This window comes from Chelonoidis abingdonii, chromosome 1, assembly GCF_003597395.2.
Source record: "Chelonoidis abingdonii isolate Lonesome George chromosome 1, CheloAbing_2.0, whole genome shotgun sequence".
NCBI classification, from domain to species: Eukaryota; Metazoa; Chordata; order Testudines; family Testudinidae; genus Chelonoidis; species Chelonoidis abingdonii.
This window is the reverse complement of record NC_133769.1, coordinates 159701249-159717717: the sequence shown is the minus strand read 5'-3', so window position 1 is coordinate 159717717 and position 16469 is coordinate 159701249. Positions and strand designations below refer to the sequence as shown.

The 16469-nt window shown below is 47.0% G+C and overlaps 1 protein-coding gene across 1 annotated transcript; it reads right to left on the bottom strand.

Annotated features, from left to right (window-relative positions):
• Positions 1-7676: 7676 nt before the first annotated feature.
• Positions 7677-15821, bottom strand: IGSF11 (immunoglobulin superfamily member 11). Its single transcript, XM_032775984.2, has 6 exons — positions 15660-15821; positions 12765-12972; positions 11686-11841; positions 10484-10606; positions 10119-10269; positions 7677-9113 (listed from the first exon to the last, which is right to left on the bottom strand). The coding sequence occupies exons 1-6, from the start codon at positions 15696-15698 to the stop codon at positions 8666-8668; spliced, it is 1125 nt and encodes a 374-aa protein (XP_032631875.1). The 5' UTR covers positions 15699-15821; the 3' UTR covers positions 7677-8665.
• Between the last annotated feature and the right edge of the window lie 648 nt (positions 15822-16469).

The window sequence follows — 16469 nt, the reverse complement described above, 5'->3', positions numbered from 1 at the left end:
ACTCCACAGCCGTACCCACTATGTGCTCCTTCCCACCCTAGTTTCCCAGCCGTGGATTGATACGTGACTGCTGAACAACACAGAGACTGGAGGCGGGTATCTGTGCCAGTTAGGTTCTCTCTATCCTGTCCCTTAGAAATCGGTATCCGTAGAATTAGTCATCAACCCCAAGCTGCAACGTTCAGCATCTGTTCCAGGCCTGATCTTCAGTAAGGGTTGGGGATGTTTGGATCAGGGCTTTCAGTTAGACCATTACAGAGGAAGGGACCAGCTGTGAAGCTGAGAACAGTCCATTGTTTGCTCTGGTTGTGGGGGGAACCACGCACTCAGTCCCCTGTGTAAATCACCAGGGACCATAGCACTACGTGCATGTGTTAAATAATAATCAATGTAAAAGTTTGTGCCATTCAGATTTGCACTTCAACCTCAGCTCTGCTTACCATGCCCAGTGGGAATATCTAGGATAGGAAGTGAAACTGAGCAACATTCTGCATCCTTTTAAAATGAGGAGGAAAGCTGGTAATGGCAATAAGCATGCCTAGTACTGGTACAGACACACTGCCTTGGTGAGGAACCTGCATCTGAAACAACTCCTCATACTTCCAGCAGGTGTCGTCATAGAGCTGCTGAAAAGGCTAGATCTATGACCCAAATCCAGAAAGAGGGAGAATAAACCTTAACTACATACTGTTCCTTGGACCGCAGCGTGCACACAACTCCCTAGTAACCAAGAAGGAACCGCCTGTTCCAGACAAGCACATCTGTCTTGCATCCTTATCATCCTTCCACAGCAACATCTCATGACAATGGGTTTGCAACAGGTTAGTTTGGAAAATAACCCACGATAGCTGATTGGACTTGGCAAATGCCTCAAACTCATGAGAGTCACAGGTTTGCCTGCTGTCTTCCTGATCTCTCTAGTGACTGTATGTACATACCCACGCGCTCACCCGTCTCCTCCAGTGAATGGATACAGAAAGCAGACTGTCGCTTCTATTTTTCTGCTGCCCTTTTCATGCCCTAGCACCACCAACCCTGCTTTGAGCTTTCTCTGCCAGCTTTGTCCTTCATATGATTTCATCCTCCTCACTGTTTCTGGGAATGAAACCTAATATCTATGAGCCAATCCAACACCTACATCCAGACATCCCCAGTCTGTGGGCAACTCATATCTGCATCTGATGTCAGCATTGCTCACACTCCAATCACTTTTTGAAGACTGTAGAATTAGTCATCACAGCTCCTGTTTGATTATTCACTTTGAGTCCATTAACAACATGTTAGAGGTGGAGAAACTGAGGCACAGAGAAGTGATGTGACTTGCCCAAAGTCACCCAGTGACATTGAGTCAATTCCTTAGACAGTAATAGGACCAAGAAGTCCTGACTTACAGTCAGGCCCGCAAGCAACACGTCTCTGAAATGCTATAATGTCTTGCATTTCTATAAGGCCTTTCATCCCAAAGCACTGTGGGATATTTTCCGTGTTGCCTGACAAAGTTCCTTCTGGTGGCCAGATCAGCATTTCACTGGCCAAGAATACACATTTTTATTGTGCTGGGTGTTACAAGACAGTCTTTATTCTCTCACCCATGATGTAACACTGAGGACAGAGAAAAAAGTCCCAACAATTCTCTTAGCACATTTCTGTGGTGTTTTCTATCCCTAATTCTGTGGCTTTGACTGTCTAATACTGCACTGGCCTTTCTATGTGGCCACTTCTAGCCATGACTTCAGTCATCGCTGTATTAGTAGAGATGGGCTTTGCATGGGCCCCAAGGTGATAATATGGCCACGCATAAGTGGCTCTGTGTTGCATTCCCTCAAAGTCCCTGTAGAGTGGGGCATGCCGATAGTGGGAGGGGGGTGCACCCATAGTGCACGGCCTTGAAAGGGGGCATCTCGGCTCTGTAAGTTAGTGGTGCCACTGAACAGTCAGTGACCCAAATCACACTAGCACTCTGTGCCTGTTTCCTCATTTGTGACATTAGCATGGTAATACTTAGTTACCCAGCTTGGCACAGCACTTTGAGATTGTCATAAACAGATCGCTAAGGGTTAATGTTTCTTTTACCTGTAAAGGGTTAACAAAGGGAACCAAACACCTGACCAGAGGACCAATCAGGAAACAGGTTTTTTCAAATCTCAAGGGAGGGAAGTTTTGGGTGTGTGTTCTTTGTTCTGTTCTATTGCTCTCTCAGCTCTGGGAGTGATCTTTCTATCTCCAGACTTTCTAATCTTGTTTCCCAGTTGTAAGTACAGGTATAAGACAATATAGGTTTTTATATTGTTTCTGTATTTACATGTGTGTAGTTTGCTGGAATGTTTTCAATTGTATTTCTTTTTGGAATAAGGCTGTTTGTTCATTTTGTTTCATTAAAGCCAATGACCCCTGTATGTTTCACCTTGATACAGAGACCATTTTTATGTCTTTTTCTTTTAATATCAAACTTTCTTTTTAAGACCTGTTTGGCTTTTTCCTCTGGTTAAGGCTAATGAAGAAGGGAGGGGGGAAATCTTTTGTGTTAGAGTTACTAAGCTTGAATTTGTATAGCCTCTGGGAGACGGGAGGAGAGACACTTGATCTCTCGGTGTTGTGTTTCAAGGAATTGAAGCAGGGTAATCTCCTAGTGTACCCAGGGCGGGAGATCTGGAGGAGGTAAAGAGGGGGAAGGGAAGTGGGTTATTTCCCTTTATTTGTGAGACTCAGGGCATCTGAGTCTTGGGGTCCCCCAGGGAAGGTTTTGGGGAGACCAGAGTGAGTCAGACACTGGAATTTCTGGCTGGTGGCAGCGCTATAAGATCTAAGCTGGTAATTAAGCTTGGAGGTTTCAGGCTAGCATCTTATTTTCCAAACTCTAAGGGTCAGATCTGAGTAGGAAAGCTATGACAGAGGTCCACCAAGGCAGAGTGCTATATACAGGCAAGTGTGTATTGTCATTGTTACTATGAGGGGAAGTCTGGCTCCAGGCTCAGCAGCTCACGCCCAGCTCTGTGAAATGTAACAACTGAAATACATACAGTCAAACTAAACAGCTGGAGCTTTTGGCTTTAATGTGGCAGGTAGACCCTTCAGCTCATGTGTCGCAGGCTGTGTGACAACAACTCTCCCATAAGACTGTATCAGTTAGAAACTGGTTGTAAGCAAATACTGCTCTTGTCCCTCCTCAAGCATGAGTTAATAAGTCCAGACCCAGAAGCTGACCGGCCTGTATAAAATGCCAAAGAATCTTTGCCAGCTCTCATACAAACCATGTCTTAATTGCCTCTCCTTGATGCTTTTTGTTTTTTGTCAGGGTAGATTAAAATCCTGGCAACCTACATTCTCATTCAAGCTCTTTATTTGGGGGGGAAGTGTGAAAACAAAACATGTGCTGTTTTCATTAGCCACCTTAATATGGACCCAGTCCTGACACTCAGAGGAGGTCCTGTACCTGTCGGGGATTCTAGTCATATGAGCAAGCACTGCTTGCAGGACCATGATCTAATATTAAAGAAGAGGGCTTCTCATTATCACCAGCTGGATGTGTCAGCGCCCCAAAGAAAGACTTCTCTTTGAGCCCATCAACGGCTTTAGCAATGTCTCCTATGCTTTCAAGCAAGGCATCTGTCTTCCCACTCCTAGCCCCTGTTGTGCAGTGTGACCTAGAGAAACCTTTCCACAGGCCAGATGAAAGCAAGAATTAGGCAGTCGCTCTGGGCAATTGCAGTGCCAGGGATCTATCTCCTTGTGAGAGCTCCCCTTGTGGGGAGTGATTGCCTGGGCTTGCTTTAGGTGAACAGAGTAAGACACACAGCTCATAGCCCTTTGCCAGTGTCTTCCCCACAGACAAGTACCTGCCACCAGAATCATCATTTGCAGGAGGGGACGCCATTTGAAATGCCAGGACTTTGGCTTTCCATCTCCTCAGACTTAAGTGCTGGCTCAGTTATTTACATTTCCTCTCTCGTGCCCAGGTTCAGAGTGCGATCAGGGTGCAACCCTGGATTAACAAACACAGCATCAGACTCAGTGTTGGTACCGCTGGCCTTCAGTGTAGCACCCCCCACAAGGCAAGAGCGTTGCAGTAATGGAAAACCCTCACACCTTCTGTTATAGCCTCACTCTGATTTTGGTGGTGGCTGGCTAATTGTGTGTGTGGCATGTCCAGCTGGTTGGGCACTTTTTCAACAAAATGTTCTTTTCCATAAAAGAGATGCTGATTCCAGCAAAGCATTGTGGTTTTGATGAAGGATCAGTTTTGACACATTTCTTAACTCAAGTTTGGAAATTGTCAAAATGTCCAATTTTGACACTTTTCTAAATGAAAACTTTGTTTCCTGATTTAAAATTACTTTTCAGTTTGAAATCTAAACTTATTTTAATAACCATTTAAAATAGGGTTTTTTTAAAAAGTTAAACAAAATAGAAAAGATCAAAACAAGTGCAATTGACCTGAATCTTTTCCCTTCGGATTTTCAGTTCATGAACCTTTTGAGAGTTTTTTTTTTGTTTTGTTTTGTTTTTTTTTTATTCCCAAAAGCTCAAACTTAATGAGAGAGGACAACCCTTTCCTATGCCACTCTACAGGCTCATTCAGTGGAAAACTCCTGAAAAATTGTACATGCTTAAGTAGCTTCAAGTATCAAAGGTCACCTTCTATGAAAGCATTATTGTCTGAGGGATGTCCCATCGACTCCTACTGGCCAGATTGCTCTACAATGGAGAGGCCTTTCCTCCTGCAATAGTGTGGTGAAATCAGTTATGGGACTGCTTGTGGGGTACGTTGTTAGGGCTGGATCCTCTATTTTCATATTGACTAACTTCCTTCAAGCTCATTTTTTAATAAATATTTTGTTAAAATGCCATCATTTTGGCAGACCCCACCACAACCCACTGTGAGCAGTCCCCCTGCGGCTTCTGCAGCCACATTCCCACCTCCTGGAAGAGTCTCAGTCATGATTCTGGTGCACAAAGGAAGTAAACAGAGAATAAGATGTGCAGACTAGTGTTTCCCAAACTTTTGAAACTGAGCCCTCATTCAGGAAAATGAAATCACTGGGGCCCCTGCTGCCATGTTTCATTAAAGGTTTGAACATCTTAACGTTTATATCTTCCATACCCCTCTCATCTACAGCTAGTCTTGTATGCTGTTCCCTATGTGGGAAACTGGAAGCTCTTACATGCTGTGATGAGCAGTGAACTAACTCGCCATGTTGACATTTTAAGTATCATTAGTGGTATCTGACTTAGCATGTAGTAAAAAGAAGAGGTAGTTCCCACCTCTGAGTTATTGTTTCAGGCTCTCTGCAAACTCAGGCAGAGAGTGCTGCATAGGTTATACTCAAGTCATGTTTTCAAGATTTTCTTTGTAACCATAACAAGATATTTCATTTAAAATGAAAGCTGAGATTAAGGAGAGCAGCTGAGGGGGCTCTGTGTGTGCCTTTCTGTAGTCCTTTGCCCTCTCTACTTAAGCAGCATATCCTTATACTATGGCTACTCGACTCCAGACACTACAAGGACCTATGCTGGGGGCTTGGTGTCATCTATAGAATTTGACCCAGGGTGAGCTGATGGTGGGGAATGGCTAATGGTACATAATACTTAAAGGGCTATAATAGGAATAAAATGAAAAAACTCCTGGATTAATGTAACACCAGGGTTGCACAATTAAGTTAGTAAATGCAAAAGTTAAGGTTTCAAGAACAAGTGTAATGTATACGTCCTACATGATGTGGGGGCGCTAGCTAACAACACAAACGCACATATTTCAAGCTGGACATTAAACCGAAGTCCCAAACAGACACATAGTCAGCATGGCTGAGTTAATAGTGCTTTTGGACCCTTACGCTTATTCATGCTGGATTCAGTTTTATGAATTGGGTTTTTAAGGAAAAAATAGGAAAAACCAAACAGAACGTAGCAGAGCAACCATGCTGAGATAACTTTCTCAGTTCCAGGTGTAGCTAACAGGTACCAGTTGGCTACAATCACCATGTATTGAAAGCAGAAAACCTCATACACCCTGGCGGTGAGTATTTTCCATGCCTGGTTCACATGGTCAGAAGTTTAGTTAATTTCCAAACAGGTTTTCCCCCAAACATCAGACTTGAAGCCTGATCTAAAGCCCTTTGAAGTCAGTGGAAGTTTCTGGTTTGGGCCCTTAGTCTCAGTGAGGACTAGGAACATACCATGTTTCAGGTTATGAAGCACAGCTATGCTGCAGTGTGTGAGAAAAGGTGTGACAATTTTTAAAATCTTTTTTCCCATTAACACAACTCAGCAGAAGCAATTTCCCTCTGACCAGCAAGAAAATAAAACTCACCTTTGGGCCGAGAGAGGGAGCGTACAGGCTTGGTAAATTACATCCCCAGGGAGAATGTGTCAGAGAGCTTTGAGCAAGCAAACCCAGGAGGCTATAACTGAAGCCATTTTGCAACCTATCTAAAGTGTTTGCTACCAATGACTCTGCTAATAAGGGGCAAGAACTGTCATGTGGTCATGGCAGGTCACCTTCAGGGAAGAGTTTCAACAATAGCAGATAGAAATGTAAAGAACAAGGCTGAACGAAAGAAGCCAGCAAAACAATGTTTTTTTTATATGAATAAAATTTTATTGAATTTTAGACAATTAGAAAGAATAAAGAAAGAGGTGTGAACAGTCTCATGAAGGGTAGAAGCAGCAGAATTTTCCCAACCTTGAAGCAGGGCTGCCAAGGGCCAGCATCCCTTTAAACGTCACAGAGGAGTTGTTGCAAAAGCAGAGAGAATCTGTTGGGATTATTTTCACATTAGGATTTTCAAAGCTGCTCTTCCCCTCCAAGCAGTCAAGGGAGAGACAGACAGCACACTCGGAAAGAGTTTGCTCCCCATGAAAGGTGTGTAAACCAGGCAGCTGTCTGCCTGGGAGGTTTGCAATATTTGTGGGCAGAGTTGGGGGCTGGGGGCAAAAGGGGTGGTTGGTTTTTGTTTTTCTTTAAGCAAAGAAGGCACAAAATCTCAGCCAAGCTTCAAACCCATGCAGCCCAGGCAGCCCTCAGCCCAATGGCTGTGCTCACACGGAGACCAGGAGCCTCCCAGCAATGTCTGTGTGGTCATGAAAGAGATGACCCCTGCAGCATCTGTGCCATATGGAAGGGAAAGTGGGGACAGGGGGGAAGAAGAGGATGATGGTGGTAGATTTATACAGCTCCCTGATCCCACGTAGGGTCAAGGATGGGGACAGCAGCCTCCCGTTCCTAGGGCCACGGGGGAGCCTCTGGTGCTTTAGTGGTGGTGAGGGTGGGGGTGTTCCCTTTAAGTATGTCAGTGTCAGCATTATGAAGGAGGTGCCTGTGGATGTCAGGATGTGATTCCACCCTCTTTGAGGCAGTGGGATCCAGCCCCTTGGGCTCCAGCCCCCTTGTAACAGCAAGACCCTCAAATGGTTTAGACCCTCTGCTTTGATTAAGGCTATTTAGTCACAAGAGAAAAACTTGGTTATATGTGAGGTGTGGCCTGGAGGCAACAGAGCACCATGCACATCTGCCAGTGTGAGGTACCTCAGAGACCCGTCCACCTGGCATGGAGGGAACAGAGCAGATAGCTAGGACACCCACCCTGTGGGCCTGCCTCTTCCACGAGGATCCTGCTTGCAGTCTTTCTAAAGAGCAGTATTTAAAACCAAACCCCAGCATCCAGCAAGGGAGGAGTAAAGATGGTGCCTCAGTGCCAGGGCCTTCCCAGTTCAACAAGCACCGTGCTAGGACCATGCAGGCCAGCCCAGTAGGGAGAACCTGCCATGCAAAGGGCAAAGCTAAGCCCAGCTCATTGAGAATTTAAGCCACACACCTAGAAACAGGGCAGCTCTTCAGCCATGGAGGCTTTTGGCCAGCCTGACAGGAGCTGGCTGCTGCTGCTTCCCACCTCACTCGATTCCTTTAGCCTCTAAGAAAACTCCTGCTGCAGCAGCCACACACATCATCCTTCCAAGCGGCTTCTTGGGGAAGGAGGCCCCAGTGGCAGCAGTTTCCAAGGAGGCAAATGGGGCTCCAGAAGCATCCAGAACTAGTGCAGGAAACCGTTCAGTGTGAAGAGAGAAGGAAACAGAAATAAATAAATAGAACGTCCAAGCCCATTCCCCGCCCCTTCCGCTCTGCTCTGGCTGGTGGGTCTGTTTCTGCCTCGGCCCTTTGAAATCAGCCTGGCATGGCCAGCGTCTCCTCGCTCACCTCTCTGATTCCATCACCTGTTCTTGGGCTGGTGGTGGGCACGTGCGCAGTAGAGCTGATGTCCTTCCACAGAAGGCCCCTCCTTCCCATGCCCTTTCTGGCTCTCCTCATGAAACCCACCTAACTCGCCCACTCCTTGGAAATCAAAAACCCCAAACTCTACATCAGGTGGAGATTAGAAACAAACAAGCATCCCCTGCAAGGGCCTGGCACCCTTTGGACCCCTCCCATCGCCTTGGCACATCTATGAGATCCAGCTGGTGTGGAGGAGCCCCCTGAGATCCCGAGGGTGGTGTGGCAAAGAAAGGACCATCGCATTGGTAGGTTAAAGTCTAGTGAAGGGGGGCGGGCACCAGGGAGAAGCACGTCTCCCCCTTCATCCCATTTCAGGGAGGAAGAGGAAGGTCTCTTGGCCAGATCTTCGCCCCATCTGGTACAATAGCTTCTTGCTTTCCTTACACCCGCTCTCGCTTCCTACACCAGGGAGCCTGCCCGGCTTTGGGCCGGCACCATGACAGGCACAGCCCCTATCCGCTCCAACGTCGCCTGGCTCACAGCATAAGAGCGTGTGTGCTGAGGCCTTGGCTTGTGGCTGACTGAGCCATTGCTCCTGGCCACCTCCTGTGGGGATGGTGCCGTGCTGGCCGTCACCACCAGCGTCTTGGGTGGAGCTGGGGATGGGTGGCCTCCATTGACATAGACAGGGCGGGCATTGGTGCTCCCGGAGCGGGAGAAGGGCTGGCGCACTTCATTGTTATTGCTGAAGCGGGTGAAGGAGTCTGTGGCATGATTGGCTTTGGGATCGTTCCAGTAGCGGCTGTTGTAGGTGTTGGAGGAGGTGAGGGTGTCATTCTCCGAGGAGGATGCATCACCATGGAACGCTTTTGTGACCGAAGAGCATTTGGGTGGCAGGTCGTCCTCCCTAAAGAGAGAGGGCAGGAGATCAGAATCCCCCAGACCCCCTCATGCCCCTGACCTCCCTCCACAGAGGCACAGGTGACAGAGCTGGGCACAGTTTTTCCACACAAAAAATATATTTTGGCAACAAATACTGATTCAGCAACACCAAAACCTTTTATGAATTCATGTTGATTTCACTGAACTGTTTTGCAAAGAAAATAAATGGTTCCATTATCCCAGTTCTAAAGGAATTCTTGTTTCAAAATGCCTTTTAATTTTATTTTAAAAACTTGTAAAAATGCTCAAAATCAAAATGAAACATTTTGTTTGACCCAAAACGAATTTTTTTTAATTCACTAAAAATTTCAAGCAGTTTTGTGGCCAGGGGGCCTGAAAGAAGGTGGGTTTTTTCCCACAATTGCTAACTAACCGAAAAATCCGTTACTCACCCAGCTGTAATGGCAGCGGTGATCAAAGGTGCCAGGTGACAGATGCAGTAACCAAGGGCACCATCCTGTCCTGATCACACATCATCCGTCATGACTCATCTTAGCTCTTATTAATTGTCCCATCTGCTAGCACTGAGGCAAAGATCCCATGGGAAGCAGTGTTTGTGGGGTGAGGACACTCACCAGGGACAGGGCTGTAAGCTTGGACAAAGTCTCTCCTCTATCCCCAGAGCCCTCCCCCATTGCTGTTTGGTACCATGGCATGGGATGCCTCACTCATCTTACACCCACATTCATCCCTTCAGTTTTGAAATCTCTCTCCCCACATAGCCAGTGATGTCAGCCTCCATCCCCCTTGTGCAAAGACAGGGTATGCAAAGATCTCCCCTCCATCGCCTCACCTACAAGAACTCAGACCTTCAGAAATTAGTTATCTCTAGCATTTGCCTCCATTTTCTGGATGCAGGTGCTCTTGGCAGCCCCAGAGAACATCAGTGGGATCAGCGGAGGGGAGTGAAGATCACTCAGAGCCAGCTGTGACCCAAGTTTCATTGCCATCTGTCTGCCCTGAGCCCAACCTTATCTCATTGGGAATCTCCTCCTCTTCTTCCTCCTTGTGTTTGTTCTTCCAATAAACCAGTGCCACAGCCACCAAGACAATGCAAACAATGAGCACAACTGCACCCGTGGCAACAGCTCCAGCAATCAGGCCAACACTTCGGGGATGAGCTGTGGGAACATGGAAAAAAAAGGGATGGATGAAATCAGGGTTAGGGTGTAACCTGGAGCTCCACTGGTTGGAGCTAGGAAAGAATGTGGTGGCCCAGATGGCTCTCCATCCCCACAGTCATGGGCACTAGGGTCCTACCTGTGATGGTTCAGGGTATACATGCCAGAGCAGAGCTAAACTACATGGTCAAACCTCCCATTGGACTGTACTTACGTGCAATGACTTGCAGGTCCAGAAGGCAAGTGCTGGTTCCGATGGCATTAGAAGCCACGCACTGGTAAAGACCTGAGGACACAGTGCTGATATTCCGGAGGGTGACCGTGCCCTGGACTTGGTCTAGACAAGCAGGAAGACAAAGAAGGATTTATACATAACCTCTCCAGAAAACCATGAAAAGGCAAATCCAGCAAACAGGGAATTCTAGTGTTAGACTCTTAAGAGAGAAATAAATTAGAAAATAACCTTCAGAAGGAAGCATCTCACACACACACACACACACGCACACGCGCGCGATTAGGTCTTAAGGAGCTTACAGTAGAGTTTCTTTTTCTTTTTGTAAATGAATTTTTCTGTGTGAAAGCTTGGGGCTGATATTGTGCTTGAGAAGAGAGCCAGGCAAAATACAAGCAAGGGATGTGCAACCTTCCCCACCCAGCTTTTCCCATAAAATTCAATCCTGCCCTGCAGCCCTCTCTGCTAGTCCAGTCCTGGGTTCCCCACACAGCCAATGCCAATGCTCCTCATGCCTGTTTTATACAAAAAAACTCAAAGGATCCCATACCAACTGAAACTCTGGAGTAAGTTAAGGCAGAAGATTAGAAATAGGTGAGTTGCCATTTGGCCAGTACACCAAGACAAACTTCTAAGTCTCACAAGTGGTACCATGGGATTTTTTTCAGAACCAAAAGTGATCAGGGCCTTAGCTTTATTTCACATTTGGAGGACAGCTGATCCAGAAGCACAGCATCCCTCGGCACCACACTGGGGAATAGCGGTAAGTCTCCGATTCAAGAGGTTGCAAAATTCTTTGGGTGATCCTAAGGCTACCTTTCCACAATTTCCAGTCCTTGGCTATTTGAGTTTGCTTTGAAATGCATTTAAATCAGTGTGGTCCCCCAAATCAACAGTAACCTGGGAACATTTTGGCCATAACTTTTTTTGTTGAGCAGTTGTAGCCCAAGAGGCATTTCCTATATGAAGAAACACTATAGAGAGAATGGCCACTAGAGGACACCCAAGACACTATAGCTGTCAAGTCACCCTTTTTATTCCCCACATGGTACCTTTTTTACGAATAAGTGACTGTGCGATGACTCAGGGTGATCGCCATAAATTGTATCATCACTGGCAGCACAAACAAAACCAAGCCAAATTAGCCACCTGAGGAAGAGGAAGGTAAACAATAGAGCGAGCACCTTGTGTGGCAGTCAGGGGTAGCCTGGGAGCATTGTCCAACTTCTCCCAGAGGTATGTCGGCCGAGGGATGCCTTCTTCTGAGTTGCAGGTCAGGGTAATATCACTGCCGACATCCAGGGACCCTTGAATTCTGCAGAGCGGAGCAGAAGGAGGAACTACAATGAGAGTAGAGGGGAAAGCAACAGCACGTCAGGAGGCATATCCAACAAAGGGCCACCCAGAGGATTCAGGGGGCCTGGGTCAAAGCAATTCTCATGGGGGCCCCTGTGGGGCCTGGGGCAAATTGCCCCACTTGGTCCCCGCCCCAGGCAGCCCTGAACCTGCTGCCTGTGAGTGTGCCCCCCAAGTCTGAGAAAAAAGAGGATCATGGATGTGAGCAACAGCGTGCGGCTGCAAGGCAGTGAAAGGGCAGAATGGGGAACGGGGGAGATTGACAGGGAAGCCACAGACACAGAAGCCCCACTAAGACTCTGGCACAAAAAATGAAAGTGTTACTTTGTCCTGGCCACTTTGCATTTGACCCATCTCTGAGAGGAAGAGCATCTGCAGTTCCTTAGCTGGGATCACGTGATAAATCCTTCCTTCATTAAATCCTCCTGCTCCACAGCATATGCTGATTATGGGCTGAGGACAGGAAAACATTTGCCCCGAGGAAACAGTAATGGCACACGGTCCAAGTGCATTATTGGGGGATCTACAACCTACAATGAAGCACTCAGTACAGACCACTTTTAGGGGAAGGAAACCAGAGTCAAGGACCACAGGTCTGTTCCATTCTCTTGTTATGTAAGAAACTGTCATGGCCTCTTTAATATACCTACCCACAAGACACCCTCATCCCCTCAGTACATTCCCCAAAGCACCTCATATCCTAGCCCCAAGAGCACTTTTCCCCCCAATATGTACACATGCACAAGATACTTTCCCATACCCCTCAGTACAGCCATCAGCCCCACCTCACAACCTACCCCTAATGTTTCCAGGTCCCCCCCAACACACACCCCAGACTGTCTTGTTCCCCAATGCATATCCCACCACACACACAACTCCCTTGTCTCCCCACTCCCAATACACACACCCAAGACGGTGAGTCCAATCACTCCAATGTTTCTGCCACCTCGGTCTGGGAGGTTGTTGACCAAACACTGGTACGTGCCAGTGTCCGAAAGCTGGGTGTTGTTGATGAAGATGGAGGCACTGGTGGTTGGCATTGTCCCTGCAAACCCCACTCGCCCATAGAACTGGGGTGCACCACCAAAGATCTGTCCCCCTTGGTAGAGAATAACCTAGAAAAGAAAGAAGGATTGGACATCTCTCTACTGTCTGCTGTGAAGAAGCAAAATGTGTATTACAATGAGGGGCAAATCAGAAAGGGCCAGCTCCTAATGGACCTTAGTGAAACTGAATGCAGATTGACAGTAGTTCCCTGTCTCTAAGGAAGGATTGCTCTGTGATAACACGGAAACTCAGCAATGGCCTCAGAGGGTGTGTGTCAGTTACACACTGCAACAGGCTCTCTTATCAGAGGCAACATGCCAGGTTCCCCAGTTTATTTCTCTGACTGGATCTGGGATGTCTGCCGCCTCCTCCTCTTCATTCATGCAATGGTCAGTATCCACCAGGCAGGATGGACTCTGAGGGAGAATCTCCATGGCTCCCTGAGCTGCGCCCTGAGTGTTTTGTTGGAAACAGACACTGGTGGGTGAGCAGCCAGTCACTTTAGGTTTCCCCTTGGTGGAGATGCCCTAATATGATTTGAAACTGCCTGTTCAGTTCATTGCAATGATCCTCACGACCAGGCACCCAGGCCCCAGGAAATAACAAAGGGCTACAAGCAGCAGAGAATCCTGTGGCACCTTATAGACTAACAGACGTTTTGGAGTGTGAGCTTTCGTGGGTGAATACACACTTCGTCAGACGCAGGTAGTGGAAATTTCCAGGGAACGAGGTACAGTCACTAGTCACTGACTGCTTACACAGCTGGAACAACAACATGAGCTGCTGAAAATCAAACGCACTTGTCATAAACAGATAGCTAAGGGTTAATGTCTCTTTCACCTGTAAAGGGTTAACAAGCAGTGAACTGGAACACATGACCAGAGGACCAATCAGGAGACAAGATACTTTCAAATCTGGGTGGAGGGAAGCTTGGGTGTGTGTTCTTTGTTCTGTGTGTGTGTTCTCTCTGGGGTCTGAGAGGGACCAGACGTAAGCAGATTCCTCCAATCTTTCTAAAACAATCTCTTCTGTTCTAATTTTAGTAAGTATCAGAATAAAGGCAGCTTTAGTTTTTTTAATTGTTTTTTTTTTAATTTGCAAATGTGTAACTTGCTGGAAGTAGTTTAATTTGTATTGTGCTGGGGGGAGGTTTTCTTTCTAGTGTCTATAAGTTGAAAGACCCTGTAATATTACATCTTGAAATTACAGAGATTTCTTACTTTTTCTTTCTTTTATTAAAAGTTTCTCTTTTAAAAGACCTAATTGATTTTTTCCCTTTGTTAAAGCTAAGGTATTGAGTCTGTACTCACCAGGGACTTGGTGGGAGAGAGAGAGGAGGAAGGGGAAAGGTAAATGTCCTCTTTGTTTTAGATTCACAGAGCTTGAATCTGTATTGCCTCTGGGTGAGGGGAAAAGGGGAGGGGGGTGGTGGAATTCCTCTGTGTTTTAAGATTCAAGGAGTTTGAATCACAGTGATCTTCCAGGGTAACCCAGGGAGGGAAAGTCTGGGAGAGGCAACGGTAAAGGAAAGGGTTTACTTTCCTTGTGTCAAGATCCAGGGGATCTGGGTCTTGGGGTCCCCAGGGAAGGTTTTGGGGAGACCAGAGTTTATCAGGCACTCCAAGTCCTGATTGGTGGCAGCTATCAGATCTAAGCTAGTAATTAAGCTTAGGGGGATTCAAGCTGGTACCCCCATCTTTTGGACGCTAAGGTTCAGAGACGGGAATTATACCATGACAGCGCTTCACTGGTGGATTCCAGAATTCACAACTGAACCTCAGGGAGGCGAGCTGGCCTGGGACAAGTGAATTCCAGAACAAGGTTTCCTAGTGTTTTCTAGCAGTCTGAGCATAAGGCCCAGAGATTCTCAGACTATGGTCCCTGGGCCACCACAGAGATACTGAGGCCCTCCTGATGTCCTTCAAAATGAAACCCTCACAAGCAACAAGCAGTGGGGTATTAGGAGGACAGGTGGGTTCATGAGAACATCTGTCTCTTAAGAAGTGTTCTGCAGAATGGAAATACTGCAGAACCCCAGTACAAAAGGATCAATCATCCTTTTAGCTTCAGCCTCAACTACTTCCAGATCCAGATCCTCCAGAGCCACCTCTGAGCCCCCAACTCCCACATGACAGAGTGCCCTAAACTGGGCCATCCTCCTAGTGCCCCATCCTACCCACAGAATACCTGGAATCCAGAGCAGTTCACGCTACACTGGACACTTGCCCAGTGTGTAAGTCAAACCAGAACAACTGAGGATACAGATTAGGTGCCAAGTAAAGTAGTGGGGAAAGAATTAGAAGCACAAGGCAAGAGTAAGGAACATAGGGCACATATAACAACATGGGAAGACATGCTGGGACACAGGGTGACAATTGGAGGCACAGAAAGATGTAAAAGGACAGAGTCAATATTGATTACAAAAGGCAACAGAGCTAGAGGGGATGACAATTGAGGCACTATGAATTCTGCCAAAGAACCTCAGCCCTGACCTCCATCATCCTACAGCTCCACTGCTGGGCCCTTCCAGGGCCAACGCAACAGGAATGCTTCGTCTTCTGGGATGCCCTATCTTGAGTCATGAGCTGGTGACACTAATGCAGAAGTCCAGCTACTGCACAGGTTTTCTGCCCTAGAATCCAGAAGGGTGATCAGACAGCCCACAGCCAACACATGCACCCCCGCCCAAGTGATGTTGATGGGACAAGGGAAGAAAAAGACACAGACAGCTCCATGTTCCAGTGAAGACTGATACCTGTTCCGGCTGATTGGCATTGGAGAGTGGGATGACCATCCAGATGACATTAAGGTTAGTGAGGGCAGCGCTAGTGGTAAAGGTACAGGGCAGGATTGCCGTCTGTCCCCGAGCAACTTGGATACTCCCTGAGCTCACTGACACCTCCAGGGGGCTCACCACACCTGTAAAGAAAGGGACACAAAGTTCAAACATCCACCCTCTTCCCTGTGTTCTTGCAATGCCACCCTTTTCATGCAGCACTGTACATGAGTGCGGAATGGCACCAGCACTGATTCAGGGGCAGCAGTCCCTTTCCAACCACCACAGGCCAAAAAGGGCAACGTCGTACCCCAGCGCTTTGCAAAATGGAGCCATTCTCCCCAGAGCCATTGCAGAAGGCAAAGGTGAAATGACGGCCATCTTAACTGAGGACATTCTGGCCTCAGTCTCTTTAAAAATAACGGGGCCCATTTTGAAGACAGGGAAAAATCTGCAAGAGAAGCTAAGCTGTCCTAGAGGTAATGAGCAGCATTTGAAATCTTACCCAACACTGAGAAAGCGAGCAGCTCTGAAACTGCCCAAGAAGGGAAACCAGGAACAGGGGTTTTAACAAGGGGTAGTGAGATGAGAGAGAAACAACTCATGTTGAAGGAGACATGCAATTAGCCCTCCATTTTTTCTCCAACAAAATCCAGTATGAACAGGAAAGTTTTTGTGATTGTTTTACATTTAAAAGGGTTCAAATAAGATCTGTTTTTAAATCCCAATTTCATCTATGTGATTATAATGGCTCCTGACGCTGAAAGAACGGATCGAAGCAAAATGACT

What these genes read in the sequence shown, in the direction of transcription:
- IGSF11 (XM_032775984.2), bottom strand. Translation starts at nt 15,698, where the DNA reads ATGGTCATCCCACTCTCCAATGCCAATCAGCCGGAACAG. An exon ending in GATTGGACTCACCGTCTTGG is followed by an intron (nt 11,842 to 12,764) that starts GTGTGTGTATTG and finishes CTCTCATTGTAG; the next exon opens with TTCCTCCTTCTGCTCCGCTC. An exon ending in GGACCTGCAAGTCATTGCAC is followed by an intron (nt 10,270 to 10,483) that starts GTAAGTACAGTC and finishes ATGTTCCCACAG; the next exon opens with CTCATCCCCGAAGTGTTGGC.